General features: G+C 27.2%; 3 protein-coding genes across 4 annotated transcripts in view; 1 reads left to right on the plus strand and 2 right to left on the minus strand.

Moving 5' to 3' along the window:
- Positions 1-16118, minus strand: part of LOC126836376 (uncharacterized) — a 57410-nt gene extending 41292 nt beyond the window's left edge. For both annotated transcript variants that reach the window (XM_050569702.1, XM_050569701.1), the window contains exon 1: positions 15985-16118. The gene's annotated coding sequence lies outside the window, so the exon portion shown is untranslated. The remainder of the gene's footprint in view (positions 1-15984) is intronic.
- LOC126836366 (procathepsin L) overlaps positions 1-18585 on the plus strand; it is a 215820-nt gene that overhangs the window by 86841 nt on the left and 110394 nt on the right. The gene's annotated exons all lie outside the window — the stretch shown is intronic.
- LOC126836372 (uncharacterized) overlaps positions 10752-18585 on the minus strand; it is an 80624-nt gene continuing 72790 nt past the window's right edge. Inside the window, exons 2-9 of the mRNA XM_050569659.1 lie at positions 14040-14066; positions 13662-13712; positions 12810-12839; positions 12666-12707; positions 12136-12183; positions 11928-11954; positions 11517-11606; positions 10752-11157 (exon numbers count right to left, since the gene is read on the minus strand). Coding sequence (XP_050425616.1) covers positions 10838-11157; positions 11517-11606; positions 11928-11954; positions 12136-12183; positions 12666-12707; positions 12810-12839; positions 13662-13712; positions 14040-14066 — 635 coding nt within the window. The 3' untranslated portion in view covers positions 10752-10837. The remainder of the gene's footprint in view (positions 11158-11516; positions 11607-11927; positions 11955-12135; positions 12184-12665; positions 12708-12809; positions 12840-13661; positions 13713-14039; positions 14067-18585) is intronic.

The following is an 18585-nucleotide window of genomic DNA, read 5'->3' on the forward strand; positions in this document are numbered from 1 at the left end:
AATTCCATAATTTTGTAAACATTTTTTTAAAAAAATGTAAGCGTTTGAATTTTCAATTTTCAACTATCTGTTCGTTTTCTGTGACTTAGTAAAGATTTGAAATTGAAATTAATATTTGTTCGGTTTTTCAGCAGTAGCACTTTTATTTGCCAGTAAATAATGATAATATTGAACCCCGTCGATAATACTGTCACCGATAATGAGACATAAATAACTCTGGCTTCAGTTTTTTTTTATTATTATATGGACAATCGATTCTTAATCTACCTGTTTGGAAACAAATATACCTTACATAACCGTCATCCGTTCACATGTATTATCAGTAGACTGCGATGTGGGCGTTTTTGCCTTAAATCACTTTTACGGTATGTTTCAAATATCAATATGCACTAGAGTCTAGATGTGCAATATTTTAGTATTGAAAAACTGTATAAATGAAATACTCATTTTCACTATACGCACCACGTTTTTTATTGTACTTAACTATTGTACCTTTTTAAATTATTTATTATTCTTTTCAAGATAGTCACTTCATTCAGAATAATATTCAAAAAAGAATTGTTGAAACAAAATTGTATTATTATTCATCCCTTGAAAAGTTATATAATATGTATTTGAAAGAGATGAAAATATTACTCCCCGTTTAAATAGAAACTCAAACACTAAAACTTTTTTGAAAAATTTTGTGCGCAGATTTATGAAATTAAAAACATACATTCCCATTTAAAAACCGAAATATTCTAAATATTGAAAAATGTAGTAAAAAAATATGTACCTAAAAGTTTAGAAAAAAAAATTCTCAAAATATTCATATTTTCCGAGAAAATGAGTGTCTTACGTTAGTTGGATCACCCTGTATATTCTTTTTATACATATCATAGATGTATGTTAGACTTATCTTCAGATTAATTTTTAGCACTAAAGCCCGTGAGGCGGGGGGTTTGACTAAATTTGAGTTTAAGGCAATGTGTGTTTAAAAGTATGCCTATTATGGATACGCTAGCTCTGAATCATTAATAGACACAATTTTAAAGCTGGTAGATATAAGTTAGGAGATATAATTAAAATAGTACTTTTGTATGAGTATAAACCTAACAATGAATTTATCAGGCTTTAACAACTAGGTTATTGGCCTATGATCTTTAGTAGTTGAGGTGGATATAAAAAACAGATGATAAATAGGTAAAAGAAGTCATTGAATAACTCAGCTTTCTATAAAGCTAAACGATGTAAAAAAAATACTTATATTCTTTTTCGCTAAGTTTTACTATCAAACTTGAGTAAGATATCCACAATACGTTTTTTTTTATATTGTTTAAGTAACTATTACAACCATAATTTATAAACTAATGTTAAAAGTCGTTGTACTCAGCAACGGAGTAATCAACAAGGCGAGTGACAGTATGACCTCTTTAACTAAAAATAATTCCTTTTTTTATTTAAGTTGTGAATTTATCATGTACTATAGGTATACTATACAAGTATTATCATGTACCTATACTAGGAATAATCCGATTAGGGATTTGAAAAAGTATTTGATTTTTTCATAACTTCTTCAAGGAACGTTGTATAGTATTAAACTAGTTTTTGTTGATCAATCATTTCAGTTTAAAAAAAAATATTAATTGCATGTATTTTAGTTTAAATAAATAAATAATTAAAAATAAGTTGAAAATTGTGCCACGATCAATGTCTAACAAATATTATAAATAATTCAAATGTTTTTTGAAAACTTAATTTAAAGTATTCTTTACTAGGTAAGTATGACAGTACATTATACTTAGTAGGATAATAAATTATTTGAAATTATTTCACAACTAGAGTTACACAATTGGGTTTGAGACGTTTAACGCATGTTTTCACCTTATGGTGAAGTTGTTACTGACTACTATCGCAATAAATGGTGATGCATAGTCTCTTAAACTGTACTCTGATACTCGAATAAAACAAAAATAACACTTATTTTAAATGGTTCCAAGATAATTTATTATGTAAATTGTATATAGCATATTAAAGAAATTTTAAGAAATGTGTATATCTACAAGATCTCTTTAGTTAATTGCGCAGCCCCTCTTTTGTCTGGGCTTCAGTATCGGGGTGAGTTTGCGCCCATGTGCACGACGGTCAGGTAATATTTCATAGAAGTATCCATCACCCCACATTCTGTACTCAGTTTGCCATACCTGATTCTTGTCGTCAGATTTATAATGTTTAAGACGACAGATATCGTGTCCTTTGTATAGGTTGGATTGGCTATGAAATATGTGTATGCTTGGATCTTCTACATTGACGAACAACGCTATTAAACGACATCTCTGCTGTACATCAAAAGCCGCATTTTGAGGATTACCTTCGAAAACATAATTTTTAAAAATATATAGAGCTGTAACATTGTTATATAATGTCATGCTCATGACGATTAATTAAAACAAGAAGGCGAGGCGACAGTGTGACCAATTTGAAAAAAAATATATATTTTTATTACAAAGTGCGAAAAACTGCACAATCTTCATATTTTTAACCTAAACAGATCAATAGAATAATTTGAATTCCATATAATATAACATGATAGTATGACATTTGACAAGTCATATATTTTTTTATCACAAGGTTTCGGTAGTAAAGCAAACTAACAATTAGTATCAGACAATTATAGTTTTACCATTTTGATCACACTAAAGCTTGCTTTTTTGCTTGAATCATAATATTTTACTTATCGTCACCATCTAGGTTAAACATACCTTCGACTGACTGTAGTAAAAGTAATACAGATCCCTTAATTATTTCTCTTCTGTCTATCCCCATTTCACCCAATTCGTAAATAGTACTTCTATTATCTTCACCAGGTGCTTCATTTGCTGAAATAAATAACATTTTATTAAAATTTAACAATTATAAAAAGGTGTTTAAATTGTGGGGAGGAGCATGGGCGACAGACTGTCCTTAGAGTATATAATTCTAAATAATTGCAGGAGACCTAGCTGGTTTTTTACCAATCTAACGTTTGTTGGTTTTATAATTTATTCGAATCACATTTTTACCACGATAATGCAAACGGTCTAGTATATGTCTCTCTTTAGTTTCCAGATCTGAAATTTAAAACATAATCAATTTTAAAAGTGTTTTATGCTCAGTAACATTGAAGAATATTGATTCCTGCTGTTATGATTACATAGATATTTAATAGCTTTAACTTAATTTAATAATAATTTGATATAAATAACTGTACTTCATAATTAATTTGTACACAGATTTAAATGTAAAAGCACAAATTTTAATTTACCCTGTAATATTATGTATTTGAGTGATTTGACTATACATTAAATATTTACCATCTGGATAATTCCCACATCCATCCTTGAAAACCATCGCTGAAATATTAACGTATATAATTATTAAAAGTAAAAATAGGTCTTATTCGTCATTAATAAATTTTTAAAAAATTATAATTTATAATGTCTGAGTCTTAATACTTGGCGCAGCCAAAAGCGAAGTCACCGTCTCTGAAATTAATACAAATTTATCGGTAAACGAGATAGGCTATTAATTTATTATAAGTCGTAGAGTAAATATAAATAACATCATTTAATGTGTTGAAAAGTGAGAAAACGCTATTAAACGATGTGTCTGCTAAATTTACAACTAAGAATTACTGGGTTTATGTTTGAAAAATAATTTTTACACAAATCAATATAATAGAAAAATTGACACGTTGGCTGTGATCAACTTATCGTTAACCACTCAATATGTCACTTAGTATAAAAATAATTATAATTTTTTCTTTACACAGTGTTTTTTTACAATGTGATCTCAGGTTTTTTAATATATTTTTTTTTTGTTTTTACCCTCCTCCCAACTTAGTTTTTGTGATAGTAACTTTTTAAACTTAAATGGTAACGCATAAATTCCATTACATTTTTAATTTATAATAATGTACAAACAATTTTGACTGGTCGATTAAAGTTACAAGTGTTAAAAAGATATGGTGGGAGGGTAAGTGTGGTTGGAAAACGGGCGCAGATAAAAATAATACTACACTTCAATTTTCCTCCTGCCCTAAACTTGAAACTTCAATAACTTTACATATAGTTATCCAAAACTCATTTTCGACCAGTCAAAATGTTTAGTACATTATTCTCAATTTAAAACAGTTTATGAAATGTATGCGTTACTAATAAGGTTTCTAAAGTTGGTAACGCATACATTTAATAAACTTATGTTATGATGGGAGGGGAAGTGCGGTTGGATAACTAAAAAAAAATTTCAAAAAACAATTTAAATTTAGTCATTGGCATTTAGGCGTTTTACTATTATAAGAATTATTATGCTTACCAATATGCATAGCATCCGTTATATAAAATGTGATTAAACGGCGCAAATGTTCTAGAAAAAATATGTTTTTTAATTGTGTATATTTATTTAGTAAGGTATTTAATAAAAGTGCTAGAAGTTATTAAAAAATAAGTTCCAATGATTGTATTGACGCGATTGTAATAATGTACCTTAAATTACTTTTTAAGTAACAAAAACTACAAGCAAAGGTGAAATGAGCAAAAAATCAACCCTTGGAAACATTTTAAACAGTAGAATTTTCATTTCAATCTTTTTTGTTGAATCAACATTCAATTGTCAGAGAAAACGTAAAAAATACATTGTTTATAAATTTATTAAATATTTTACCTTCGTTTAAATGATTGAGCATATGGTCTATGATTAAAAATCAAACAAAAGATGTAAAAATATAGGTAAAACTTAATTGACATATTGTACATATATTTTACAGATAAATAATTATTGGTTATACTGACTTGTATGGTATACGAGACTTTTTAAGGAATCTAAGAGGAAGTTATAAGAAAACAAAAAAAGTTAATTTTAACTATTGATTGAATCCGGAAATTGGGATTTTCACTAATAGTGCTAGTTACTTAAAGCTGGCATGTAGTTTTAAAAAATTATTAAATATTAATAAAATATAAATCTGTGTACCCATATTAAATATTTGCGATGAAATGTAAAAATAAAACACAACATCAATAAGAAAATTTTCTTTCTGAATTTGGATTTGTTAAAATCATAAAATCCGTAATTCAAAATCCAAATGCAACATATAGTCAATATTAAGCGTTTTTTTTATTATTTACTTAAATACACAGCATACTATAAGAGTAAGTGGCTTAAAAAGTATTTATTTAAAAATCTGTATTTTTGGATTGCTATCACTAATTTAAACCTCAAGTATTTCAGAAATTCGTGATACGTACCTTCGTGTAATGCCAAAACATATCCAAAGACTAATGTCATCAAAACACAAAAATGTTTCATTTTTTTCTGAAGAAAATACAATACATTTATCTTACAGTTACAGTTGCCAATGGATTTTTTATTCATTTGACAACTATGATCCTTAATGACTAATAAAAACACTAAACTCTTAATGATTTTAAATTCTAAATTTATTTCTATGTAAATAAGTCTATAGCACAACATTTACCAAACACAGTAGCCTCATAACTTAATAATTATTAATTAAAAAATATTTGGTTTTATGTAATATTAGATTAAAAATGTATACATTTTAAAGTAAAATATTCTGGATTTTTAGTCGATTTTCATAATTTTTTATGATGCATAGGCCATAGCTCCTTAAATAATCGTTTACGATAATAAGTTCTACAAAATGTTACACACAAATTAATACACATTGTATATTATAAAATGAATATTGCAAAAATTTAAGAAAAATTATTTTGTATACATTCATAGAGAACGTACACATAGTATGTATTACAGCGATTCATGTTTTCATATTTCAAACAGATACTTGGATCATTCGACAAATGTGTAAGTAAGATCATCTGCTTACACAAATGCTCTCGATACACTTAATTACGTTTTATAAAAGTGTTTTCCCAACATGTTTGTATAGTTTTATTATTGTTTTTTATCTAAAACAAGTGTTCCAATATGACAGCTGCTCTGTAAGGTGTTTGGTTATGTCGTTTGTTTGGGCCACTATTCAAATGTTTGAACTAATGTTTTGCACAACCGTAGAGCCCCGACGTTCCAATAATTATAGCGAATAGCTATTTTGTATATTGAATATACAATATATTCTATAAAATTGTCCTTTCGTAAACATTTATAACTATTACATTCAAATTTTAACCATTAACCAAAGAAAAAATGTCGTTTAAGAAATTAACGAGGAATTTCAACCAGTTTACAACTATGACCCATAAAGACTAATAAACAACGTCTAAATATCAATGATAATGGATTCTAAATAGACTTCTATGTCAAAAAATATGAAACACAATATTTGAATACAATTAATTGAGATTTACTTAATTAATGAGAACAACATGGGCAATTTACTAGTGACGTTTTAATATTACCCTATAAACAAAAGTTGTTCAAACTTAAAAATAAATTGTTTAAACCAAATTTTTTGGACCCAGGTATTGTTTTATTTTAGAAAAAACAGATTTTTTTAGTTTTAAGCAAGTAACTCAAAAATATAGTATTAACACTTTTAAAAAAGAAAGACAACTTTTCAAAAACATTTATTATTAAAATTTTAAATATTTTAACGTGAATTTATCCCCGAAAAATGTTCGGCCCATTGATAATTATTAGTATGCTGTCTTATAGCCTTTGGTTTTTATTAAAAATTTTATAAAATATTAGTATTATAAATTATTGTAATAATAATTACTTGAAAAATTAAAAAAAACTTATAGGGAATGTTTTACTCATGTTTGATTGTATAACTTACTTAAATTGATTTCACCGCTAGCGATACCAAACCAATTCGAATAGGTTGTTAAAACTAAGTTACAACTTATCGGATGAAAAAGTCTTTTGGTTTTTCGTTGTACTTTTATTAAACTTTAAACATAGTGTATCGTGTAAAAATCGAAATTTGGTGAACTGTGCAAAATACGAATTGTTTGAACGGCTCACAGTAGAAAAAATGTTTTTTTTAATTCCTCATATTGTGCAAACGTAAATATTATTTTTTTGAAAAATGCGTCTTTGGAATTTAACAATATTATTTCAACACATTTTGTTATTGGAACCAAATTTATAAAGTATGAAGTATAAATGAACGAACCCCGTTTTTAGGTATTCTTATTGAATTCAAAACAATTACATTCGAAAAAAAATACTTAAATGATTATAGGATGAAATAATTATAAATGTTCCTCAAAGCCTAGATTATTGTCAGTAGGTTTATTACTCCACAAAAGCTATTTATCTAAGGTCTTTTCTCTATTAGCTATATTGACTGTTAAAAAAAAACATTTGCGGATTCAATTTTTTAGGTTGAAATATATTTTATGTCTTTGTTAATATATTAAAACACAAATGGATTCAATAAGTAATTTTTACTAATTATAACCAATCATCTTAAGGCAAGGGATGTAAAAGTGTGATGTTTTCAGTCCGTACTAAACGGTAATAAATTAATAAGAAGTTGCAAAGAAAAAGTGCCCCTTGAAATCTCGTCCCCCGTTGTAAGTGCCCCCTTACACCCACGCTAAATGCTTCACTGTCTACAGATACGCATAAAAAGGTTTTTTTGGAAAGTCATTTCGTCATTATTAGTTACAACACTTAAGGACTGTAAGTTCTCCTTCGTCACCATACCCCGACCTTATCAAGGCGGGAATCATCATAAACACCACTTTTGTTTTTTTTTTATTAGCTTAACGCTTTGTTTATAATGTTTCTATATTTTAAAGTACAATATTCAGTATTTTTTTAGTTGTTTTTTGTATGATATGGCATAGGCCATAGCTGTTCAGACAATCCACTACTACGATAATATGTTTTATAAAATGTTAGGCACAAAATAATACACATAGTATATAAAATACAGTACATATTATCATTATTCATTCATAGCAAATGTACACATTGTATGTATTAGAGTGACTCATATTTTTATGTTTCATACATTTTATAAAGTGTTTTTGCAACATTTTTGTGTAGTTTTAAAAAATTGTTTTTTTTCGAAAACAAGTTTTTCAATACGATTGCTGTTGTGTAACGTATTGGGTTTTGTTGTTTGTTTAGGCTACTATTAAAATGTTAGAACTAATGTGTTGTATGAACGTAAAAATTCGTTGGCCCACTAATTATAGCGAATAGCTATTTTGTACATTTAATATACAATATTATTCTATTATATGTATTTTTTTGAACGTTTTGAATTTGCTTGCTTGATAGTACCAGGTTGTTACAAATATTATAGCAGACCGTATTTTGTATAAAAGCCAATAATAATACTAAAAACAGTTATTTTTTAACATCTACGAATGTGTTGTACTCTATTTAACACATGCTTTAGTATTGTGTTCTTATTTTATGCATATCTCATAATTTATTAATTTAAATTCATCTTCATTCTTTAGTCTGTCGAAAAAATAGTAATTTCTATTCAATCAAATTAAATTTTATATTAAAGTATATATTTTAACTGTTGACATTATGATAATTTAATAGAATAATTATGCTATCCTATTTAAAATATATTTAGAAAAGATGCAATTGACAACGTTTATAGTTTTTAAGTCAATATTTAGATTTTTCATTACAAAATAAATTTTCAATATACAAGGTGATCCAACTAACGTTAAGACTCATTTTCTCGGAAATATGAATATTTTTGAGAATTTTTTTTTTTCTAAACTTTAAGGTACATATTTTACTACATTTTTCAATTTTTAGACTTTTTTTATCTTCAATCCTTATACGTTATAGAACTACGAAACTCGTTTTTTTGCAAATGGAAACATATGTTTTTTAATTCCATAATTTTGTAAACTTTTTTTTAAAAAAATTTAAGCGTTTGAATTTTCAATTTCAACTATCTATTCGTTTTCTGTGACTTAGTAAAGATTTGAAATTGAAATCAATATTTGTTCGGTTTTTCAGCAGTAGCACTTTTATTTGCCAGTAAATAATGATAATATTGGACCCCGTCGATAATACTGTCACGATAATGAGACTTAAATAACTCTGGCTCCTGTTTTTTTTTTTTTATTATATAGACAATCGATCTTAATCTACCTGTTTGGAAAAATTATACCTTACATAACCGTCATTCGTCTTCACATGTATTATCAGTATACTGCGATGTGGGCGTTTTTGCCTTAAATCACTTTTACGGTATGTTTCAAATTCAATATGCACTAGAGTCTAGATGTGCTATTTTAGTATTGAAAAACTGTATATATGAAATACTCATTTTCACTATACGCACCACGTTTTTTATTGTACTTAACTATTGTACCTTTTTAATTATTTATTGTTCTTTTCAATATAGTCACTTCATTCAGAATAATATTCAAAAAAGAATTGTTGAAAACAAAATTGTATTATTATTTTCATCTTGAAAAGTTATAAAATACGTATTTGTAAGTGATGAAAATATTACTCCGTTTTTAAATAGAAATTCAAACGCTAAAACTTTTTTGAACAATTTTGTCTACAGATTTATGAAATTAAAAACATACGTTCCATTAAAAAAAAAAAATATTCTAAATATTGAAAAATGTAGTAAAATATGTACTAAAAGTTATAGAAAAAAAAATATTCATATTTTCCGAGAAAATGAGTGTCTTACGTTAGTTGGATCACCCTGTATATTCTTATAAAACATATCATAGATGTATGTTAAACTTTCTCAGACTAATTTTGCAGCACTTGCTTGTGAGGCTGGGGTTTGACTAAATTTGAGTTTAAGGCAATGTGTGTTTAAAGTATGCTATTATGGATACGCTAGCTTGAATCATTTATAGACACAATTTAAAGCTTGTAGATATAAGTTAGGAGATATAATTAAATAGTACTTTTGTATGAGTCTAAACCAAACAATGAATTTATCAGGCTTCAAAAACTAGGTTATTGGCCTATGATCTTTAGTAGTTGAGGTGGATATAAAACAGATGATAAATAGGTAAAAGGAGTCATTGAATAACTCAGGTTTCTACAAAGCTAAACGATGTAAAAAAAAATGCTTATACTCTTTTTCGCTAAGTTTTACTAACAAACTTGAGTAACATATTCACTATACGTTTTTTTTTATACTGTTTAAATAACTACTACTACCATAATTTATAAACTAATGTTATAAGTCCTTGTACTCAGCAACGGAGTAATCAACAAGGCGAGTGACAGTATGACCTCTTTAACTAAAAATAATTCCTTTTTTTATTTAAGTTGTGAAGTTATCATGTACTATAGGTATACTATACAAGTATTATCATGTACCTATACTAGGAATAATTCGATTAGGGATTTGAAAAAGTATTTGATTTTTTCATAACTTCTTCAAGGAACGTTGTATAGTATTAAACTTGTTTTTGTTGATCAATCATTTCAGTTAAAAAAAAAATATTAATTGCATGTATTTTAGTTTAAATAAATAAATAATTAAAAATAAGTTGAAAATTGTGCCACGATCAATGTCTAACAAATATTATAAATAATTCAAATGTTTTTTGAAAACTTAATTTAAAGTATTCTTTACTAGGTAAGTATGACAGTACATTATACTTAGTAGGATAATAAATTATTTGAAATTATTTCACAACTAGAGTTACACAATTGGGTTTGAGACGTTTAACGTATGTTTTCACCTTATGGTGAAGTTGTTACTGACTACTATCGCAATAAATGGTGATGCATAGTCTCTTAAACTGTACTCTGATACTCGAATAAAACAAAAATAACACTTATTTTAAATGGTTCCAAGATAATTTATTATGTAAATTGTATATAGCATATTAAAGAAATTTTAAGAAATGTGTATATCTGCAAGGTCTCTTTAGCTAATTGCGCAGACAATCTTATGTCCGGGCTTCAGTCTCGGGGTGAGTTTGCGCCCTTGTGTATGATGGTCAGGTAATACTTCATAGTAGTATCCATCATCCCACATTTTGTACTCAATTTCCTTACTCTCGATGGCAGATTTATCATATTTAAAACGACAGCCATGGTTTCCTTTGAAAGTGGAGGAATGGCTATAAAATATGTGTCTGCTTGGATTTTCTATAGTTACGAACAAAGCTACTAAATGACATCTCTGCTCCAAACCAAAATGATGGGATTGATCTTTAAAAACAAATTGTTTTTCATTATATAGAGCTGTAACATCGTAATATAATGTCATGTTCACGACGACTAATTAAGCAAGGAGGCGAGGCGACAGTGTGACCGATTTGAATGAAAATATATATTTTTATTACAAAGTGTGAAAAACTGCACAGTCTTCATCTTTTTAACCTAAACAGATCAATAGAATAATTTGAATTCCATATAATATAACACGATAGTATGACATTTGACAAGTCATATATTTTTTTATCACAAGGTTCAGTTGTGAAGCAAATTAACAATTAGTACTAGACAATTAATGTAGTATCATCATTCTGATCACACTGAAACTCGCTTTTTTGCTTGAATCATAATATTTTACTTTTTGCGACCCTCTGGGTTAAACATACCTTCGACTGCCTGGAGTAAACCTAATACAGATCCCTTAATTCTTTTTCTTCTGTCTATCCCCAGTTCAGCCAATGTAATCTGCTCCGAGACTGCAATTAGAAAACATAATAACATGTAAATAATGATGAGACATTCGGAAATGTTTAATTTATTTTTTGACTGTTCGAGTTTCGATGAGAAGACATCTTAGTTTCCAATGTGTTTTTTTTTCAAATAAATTATGTTTTTTGTGCATTTGGATCTATATGATAACCATGGACCGAAACTTTGCCTAATATATATTCACTCTATAAATGATAAATCGTACACAGAATCATTGCTGCAGACAAAAATAGAAACAAGTATTTCTCTTCGCAATCGAAACGGCAAAATATAAGTGATTTATAACTGAGTTAATTTGTATATATTACTTATGCTTGGACGACGAGAATCTTTCCCTAAATAAATAACACATTAATAAAAATTAATAATTATAAATCAGTGTTTGAAGATGAGGAGAGGGACATAAGTGATATAGTATCCTTAGAGTATATAATTCTAAACAATTGCAGAGGACCTAGCTGGTTTTTCCAATCTAACGTTTGTTGGTTTTATAATTTATTCGAATCACATTTTTACCATAAATACTCATACTGCGCTGTAAATCTTTCTCGTTAGCTTCCAGACCTGAAATTTAAAACACATTAAATTTAAAAGTTTTTATTTACAGTAACATTGAAGAATATTGATTGCTGCTGTTATGATTACATAGATATTAATTACCATAAGCTTAACTTAAAAATAATTTATAAACATGTGTACTCCATAATATATTCACACACAAGTACAGATGTATGAGCACAAATTTTAACTCACTCTGTAATATTTAAGTATTTGAAAATTGTATCATTACAATTATTTTAATAAACTTTAAACACACTCACTGTAGATTTCCTCTTTAAAAATCCCCCACCATAACCATTTACTAGTTAACTCTACACAACTTCTGTATCACTTCTATGATGCTATGCAAGTTCTTGCATACAACTTTGACAACTTTACTAGTTTATGTAGGTATCGGATATTAGATTTTACACAAAACTCCTTAAAAACGGACCACATGCAATTCCTATAAGGACTTTATGACTAAGTATACATTAAATATTTACTATCTGGAAAATCCCAACCTTCTTCATCATCGTAAATCGTGACTGAAAAATCGACGTATATAATTATTAAAAGTAAAAATAGGTCTTATTCGTTACAAATAATTTTTTTAAAAATTATAATTTATAATGTGTCAGGCATAATACTTGGCGCGGCAAGAATCGAAATTTTCTTCTCTGAAATTTATAAAATTTATCGGTAAACGAGATTAACTATTTACTCGACATTGTTATGATTAAGACAGGAGTCAATAAAGTCAAGTCATAGAGTATATATAGGTATATTATATATAGAGCTGTAACATCATTTAATGTCCTGAATAGTAACGCTATTAGACGACGTGACTGCTGAATTTACAACTTTGAATTTTCGGGTTTATGTTTAAAAAATAAATTTTACACAAATCAATATATTGGAAACACGTTGGCTGCCACGGGTACTTTTTACATAGTAAAAATATACACAAGGTGATTAACTTATCGTGAACCACTCAATATCTCTCTGGGTTCAATAAGAAATATAATTTTTACTTTACATAGTGTTTTTATACAATATGATACCCACCTCCCCACTTTGTTTTTTTGATAGTTACTTTTGAAACTTTAATGGTAACACATACATTTCATTAAATTTTTAATTTATAATAATGTACAAACATATTAGACGGGTCGATTAAAATTACAAGTGTTTTTATAATGCCATGTATTAAGCTACAGAGTAATCAAGAAGGCAAGAATATTTTACTTTTGAGTCAAGCAGAGATGTGGCGGGACTAGGACCATTTTCGAGTTCTAAAACGTTTGCAAATTCTGTTTTAAACCAAAACTCTCGGAAAAAATTTGAGTATACTGTTTAAACAGCCTTGTATAGTTATAGAGATAGCAAGTTTCTAAGTGCCTAATGTAGAAAAGTTTTCGAAATTAACAAAAAGTTTTAAAAAAATGTATTCATTTAGTCATTGGCAGAGCATTTACTATTATAAGAATTGATATGCTTACCAATACTCATAGATCCAAGTAAACAAGATGTGACTACATCCCTCAATTGCTCTAGAAAGACACGTGTTTTTAAATTATGTATATTTATATAGTAAGGTTAGAGCTCTTTTGTTACGTTACAAAATAATGTTCCAATGATTGTAATTAATGTACCTTAAATTATTACATTTTAGGTCTAAAAACTACGAGCAAAGGTGAAATGAGAAAAAAAAATCAACCCCAACTGTAAAGGGAACAAAAATATTTGAAACATTTTACTCAGTAAAATTTCAATATCAACATGTAGAATTTTCATTTTATTAGTTTTTGTGAATCAACATTTAATTGTCAGAGAAAACGTAAAAAATACATTGTTTATAAATTTATTAAATATTTTACCTTCGTTTAATTGATTGAGTACATAGTCTATGATTAAAAAGCAAACAAAAGATGTAAAAAACTAGGTAAGACTATATTGACATATTGTAAATATATTTTACAGATAAATAATTATTGGTTATACTGACTTGTATGGTATACGAGATGTTTTAAGTCATCTAAACAGAAGTTAAAATAAAATAAAAAAAGATAATTTAAACTATTGATTGAATCCGGAAATTGGGATTTTCACTAATAGTGCTATTTACTTAAAGATCGCATGTGTTTTAAAAAATTATTAAATATTAATCAAATATAAATCTGCGTACCCATATTAAATATTTGCGATGAAAATGTAAAAATAAAACACAACATCAATAAGAAAATTTTCTTTCTGAATTTGGATTTGTTAAAATCATAAAATCCGTAATTCAAAATCCAAATGCAACATATAGTCAATATTAAGCGTTTTTTTTATTACTTTACTTAAAGACACAGCTTTATACTATAAGAGTAAGTGGCTTAAAAAGTATTTATTTAAAAATCTGTATTTTTGGACTGCTATCACTTATTTAAACCTCAAGAATTTCAGAAATTCGTGATACGGTACCTTCATGTAATGCCAAAACATATCCAAAGACTAATGTCATCAAAACACAAAAATGTTTCATATTTTCCTGAAGAAAATACAATAAATTTATCATACAGTTACAGTTGCCAATGGATTTTTTATTCATTTGACAACTATGATCCTTAATGACTAATACAAACACTAAACTTTTAATGATTATGAATTCTAAATTAATTTCTATGTAAATAAGTCTATAACACAACATTTACAAAACACAGTAGCCTCATAACTTAATATTAATTAATTAATAAATATTTGGTTTTATGTAATATTATATTAAAATGTTTATACATTTTAAAGTATAATATTCAGTATTTTTTTGTCGATTTTCAAATTTTTTTATGATGCATAGGCCATAGCTCCTTAAATAATCGTTTACGATAATAAGTTCTACAAAATGTTACACACAAATTAATACACATTGCGTATTATAAAATGCATATTGCAAAAATTTAAGAAAAATTATTTTGTATACATTCATAGAGAACGTACACATAGTATGTATTACAGCGATTCATGTTTTCATATTTCAAACAGATACTTGGATCATTCGACAAATGTGTAAGTAAGATCATCTGCTTACACAAATGCTCTCGATACACTTAATTACGTTTTATAAAAGTGTTTTCCCAATATGTTTGTATAGTTTTACTATTGTTTTTTATTTAAAACAAGTGTTCCAATATGACAGCTGCTCTGTAAGGTGTTTGGTTATGTCGTTTGTTTGGGCCACTATTCAAATGTTTGAACTAATGTTTTGCACAACCGTAGAGCTCCGACGTTCCAATAATTATAGCGAATATTTATTTTGTATATTGAATATACAATATTATTCTATAAAATTGTCCTTTCGTAAACATTTATAACTATTACATTCAAATTTTAACCATTAACCAAAGAAAAAATGTCGTTTAAGAAATTAACGAGGAATTGAGATTAACTTAAATAATGAGAACAACATGGGCAATTTACTAGTGACGTTTTAATATTACCCTATAAAAAAAAGTTGTTCAAACTTAAAAATAAATTGTTTAAACCAAATTTTTTGGACCCAGTTATTGTTTTATTTTAGAAAAAAAAGATTTTATTAGTTTAAGCGAACAACTCAAAAATAGTATTAACACTTTTAAAAAGAAAGACAACTTTTCAAAAACATTTTTTATTAAAATATAAATATTTTAATGTGAATTTATCCCCGAAAAATGTTCGGCCCATTGATAATTATTAGTATAATGTCTTATAGCCTTTGGTTTTTATTAAAATTTTTATAAAATATTAGTTTATAAATTATTGTAATAATAATTACTTGAAAAATAAAAATAAATACCAACTTACTGAAAATGATTTTACTCTTGCGAAACCAAACCAATTTGAATAGGTTGTTAAACTAAGTTCCAACTTATCGGTTGTGGATGTCTTTCTGTCATTTCATTGTACTTATATTAAATTTTAAACCTTATAATGTAAAATCGAAATATGGTAAACTATGGAATTTATGAAATGTTTGAACGGTTTGCAGCAGAACAAATGTTTTGTTTTATACCACATATTGTGCAAACGTAAATATGTTTTATTGAAAATGCGTCATGCGAATTTACTACTATTGTTTGAACACATTTTGTTATTGGAACCAAATTTTATTTTGATTATACACAACAAGTTTGAACATCTTGAATAAAAAATTACAAAATATCATTGTTTGAATGAAGTAAACAATACCCGTTTGGAAGTATTTTTACTGAATTCAAAACAATTACAGACGAATTGCAGTATACTGTAATTATAATTGTTCCACGAAACGTGGAGTATCGTTAGTAGGTTATTACTCCACACAAGATATTTATGGTCGTTTCTCTATTGGTTATATTAATTATTATAAAATAATATTTACAGATTCTATTATTTAGGTTTAAATAGACTAAAGTCTTTGTTAATACTTATCTATCTAGTATCTATATGTATATTATGTTCAAACAATTGTTTACGATAGTATGTTTTATAAAATGTTACGCACAAAATAATACACATAGTATATAAAATACAGTAAATATTATTATGTATATATTCAAAGCGAATTTACACATTGAATAGATAAGAACGACTCATATTTGCAGGTTTCAAACAGATATTTAGACTATTGCAACTTAAGGAAAATCTTCCGTTTACACAAATGCTAACGGTTCATTTTATAAAGTGTTATATCAATATTTGTTTATAGTTTTGTTATTGTTTTTTACTGAAAACAATTTTTCCAATACGACAGATGCTATAAAACGTTTTTGGTTTGGTCGTTTGTTTGGGCAACTATTCAAATGTTTGAACTAATGTCTGGCATGACCGTAGAACACCGACGTTCCAATAATTATAGCGAATAGCTGTTTTATACATTTAAGATAGGTACAATAATATTCTATTCAATTGTCCTTATGTAAACATACAATAAAACAAACACTTATTATAATTACATTTAATATTTAACGATTAACCAGAGAATTTTTAATAAAAAAACTCCCAGAAGGAGTTCTTCATTTCTTTATGATTCTTTCAGGCTAATTTCCAGCTCTAAAGCCTGTGAGGTGGAGGGTCGTCAAAATTTGAGTTTAAGGCAATGTGTGAATAAAAGTATGCCTAACCAATATGCATTAAACATTTCTACTGGATCTGACCTGTTTTCCCGAATGTCCTGTAATCTAGTTAACACATATTTTATTATTGTGTTCTTATTTTCTGACCTGTTTATTTATTAATTTAACTCGTCTTCATTCTTTAATTTGTCGCAGTTAAAAAAATTGTAGTTTCTATACAAATAAATATTTAAATTGGGATAATTTAATACAATAATATTAAATCCTAATGTACAAATTGAAGGCGTTTGAATAAGGCAATAAACATAATGGTTTTTGGTCAACAACGTTGGAGCATTGCTCCACCACCCGTCTTAAATCCGAAGCTTAAAAAACATATAAAGTAACTATCCAAAACTGGTAATCGATCAGTCAAAATTTTCAGCAAATTATGCTTAACAAAATAAGTGATTTAAAAAAGTAAAGCAGATAGGTGAAATACAAATTGTGGTGCCTGTACTAAACAGTAAAAAATAATTGCTTACACCCCCGCTAATTGCACCACTGTCAGTTTCCTGTCTACAGATTCAAAACCTTTTGTTTTAAAGTTATTTCATCATTTTTAGTTAGGTACAGTACCTACATAAAGTACACTACCTGTGAGATTTCCTTTCCCATTATTCCCCGACCCCACTATACTGTCATTTTATAATATTTTAGGCGTGAATCATAAAAGCACATTTTGTATTTTTTCATATTAGCTTAACGCTTAGTTTAAAATGTGCTAAAGCAATCGTGTACGATAATGTTTTATAAAATGTTATGCACAGAACAATACACACAGTATACACAAAGGAATATTACCAAAATAAAATAAAATATCACCTAGAGTAACCATTTTTAAGAAGGTTTCTATAAGTAATAGTCAAGAAAAAAGTGGTTTTAATGAATTTCGACCAGGACAATTAATTTACCGTGAACAAAAACCATTTTAGTTGATAAAATAGTACATTTTTTGTCCATCGCACAGGCTGAACTAGTGATCTGATGAGTAATCTGAAAACACATTTGAATCTTATTCCTAGTACGCATAAATTTGAGGTGCCCCTAATGTGGGGTTTCCTCCTCATGTTTATCATAGGTATAGTTTATTGTGTATAGTTTATAAAAATACTCATTGTAAAATATAATTTACAGATTGTATGTTTTTCAATAAAAGTCATAATTGTAAAAAAAAAAATGTACGCATAAAACACGTTTGAACATTTTATACAATTTCAATTTTTAAAATAAAATTTGGAAACATGTGTAATAGATAAATTTAATTTTTAACCATTAACCAGAGAGTTTTTTTTATTTACAAAAGTCGTTT

This window comes from Adelges cooleyi, unplaced genomic scaffold (assembly GCF_023614345.1).
Source record: "Adelges cooleyi isolate 19-005CV unplaced genomic scaffold, UGA_ACOO_1.1 ACOO_flye_CR_arks_rails_tigmint_CR_PRNA_247, whole genome shotgun sequence".
NCBI classification, from domain to species: Eukaryota; Metazoa; Arthropoda; class Insecta; order Hemiptera; family Adelgidae; genus Adelges; species Adelges cooleyi.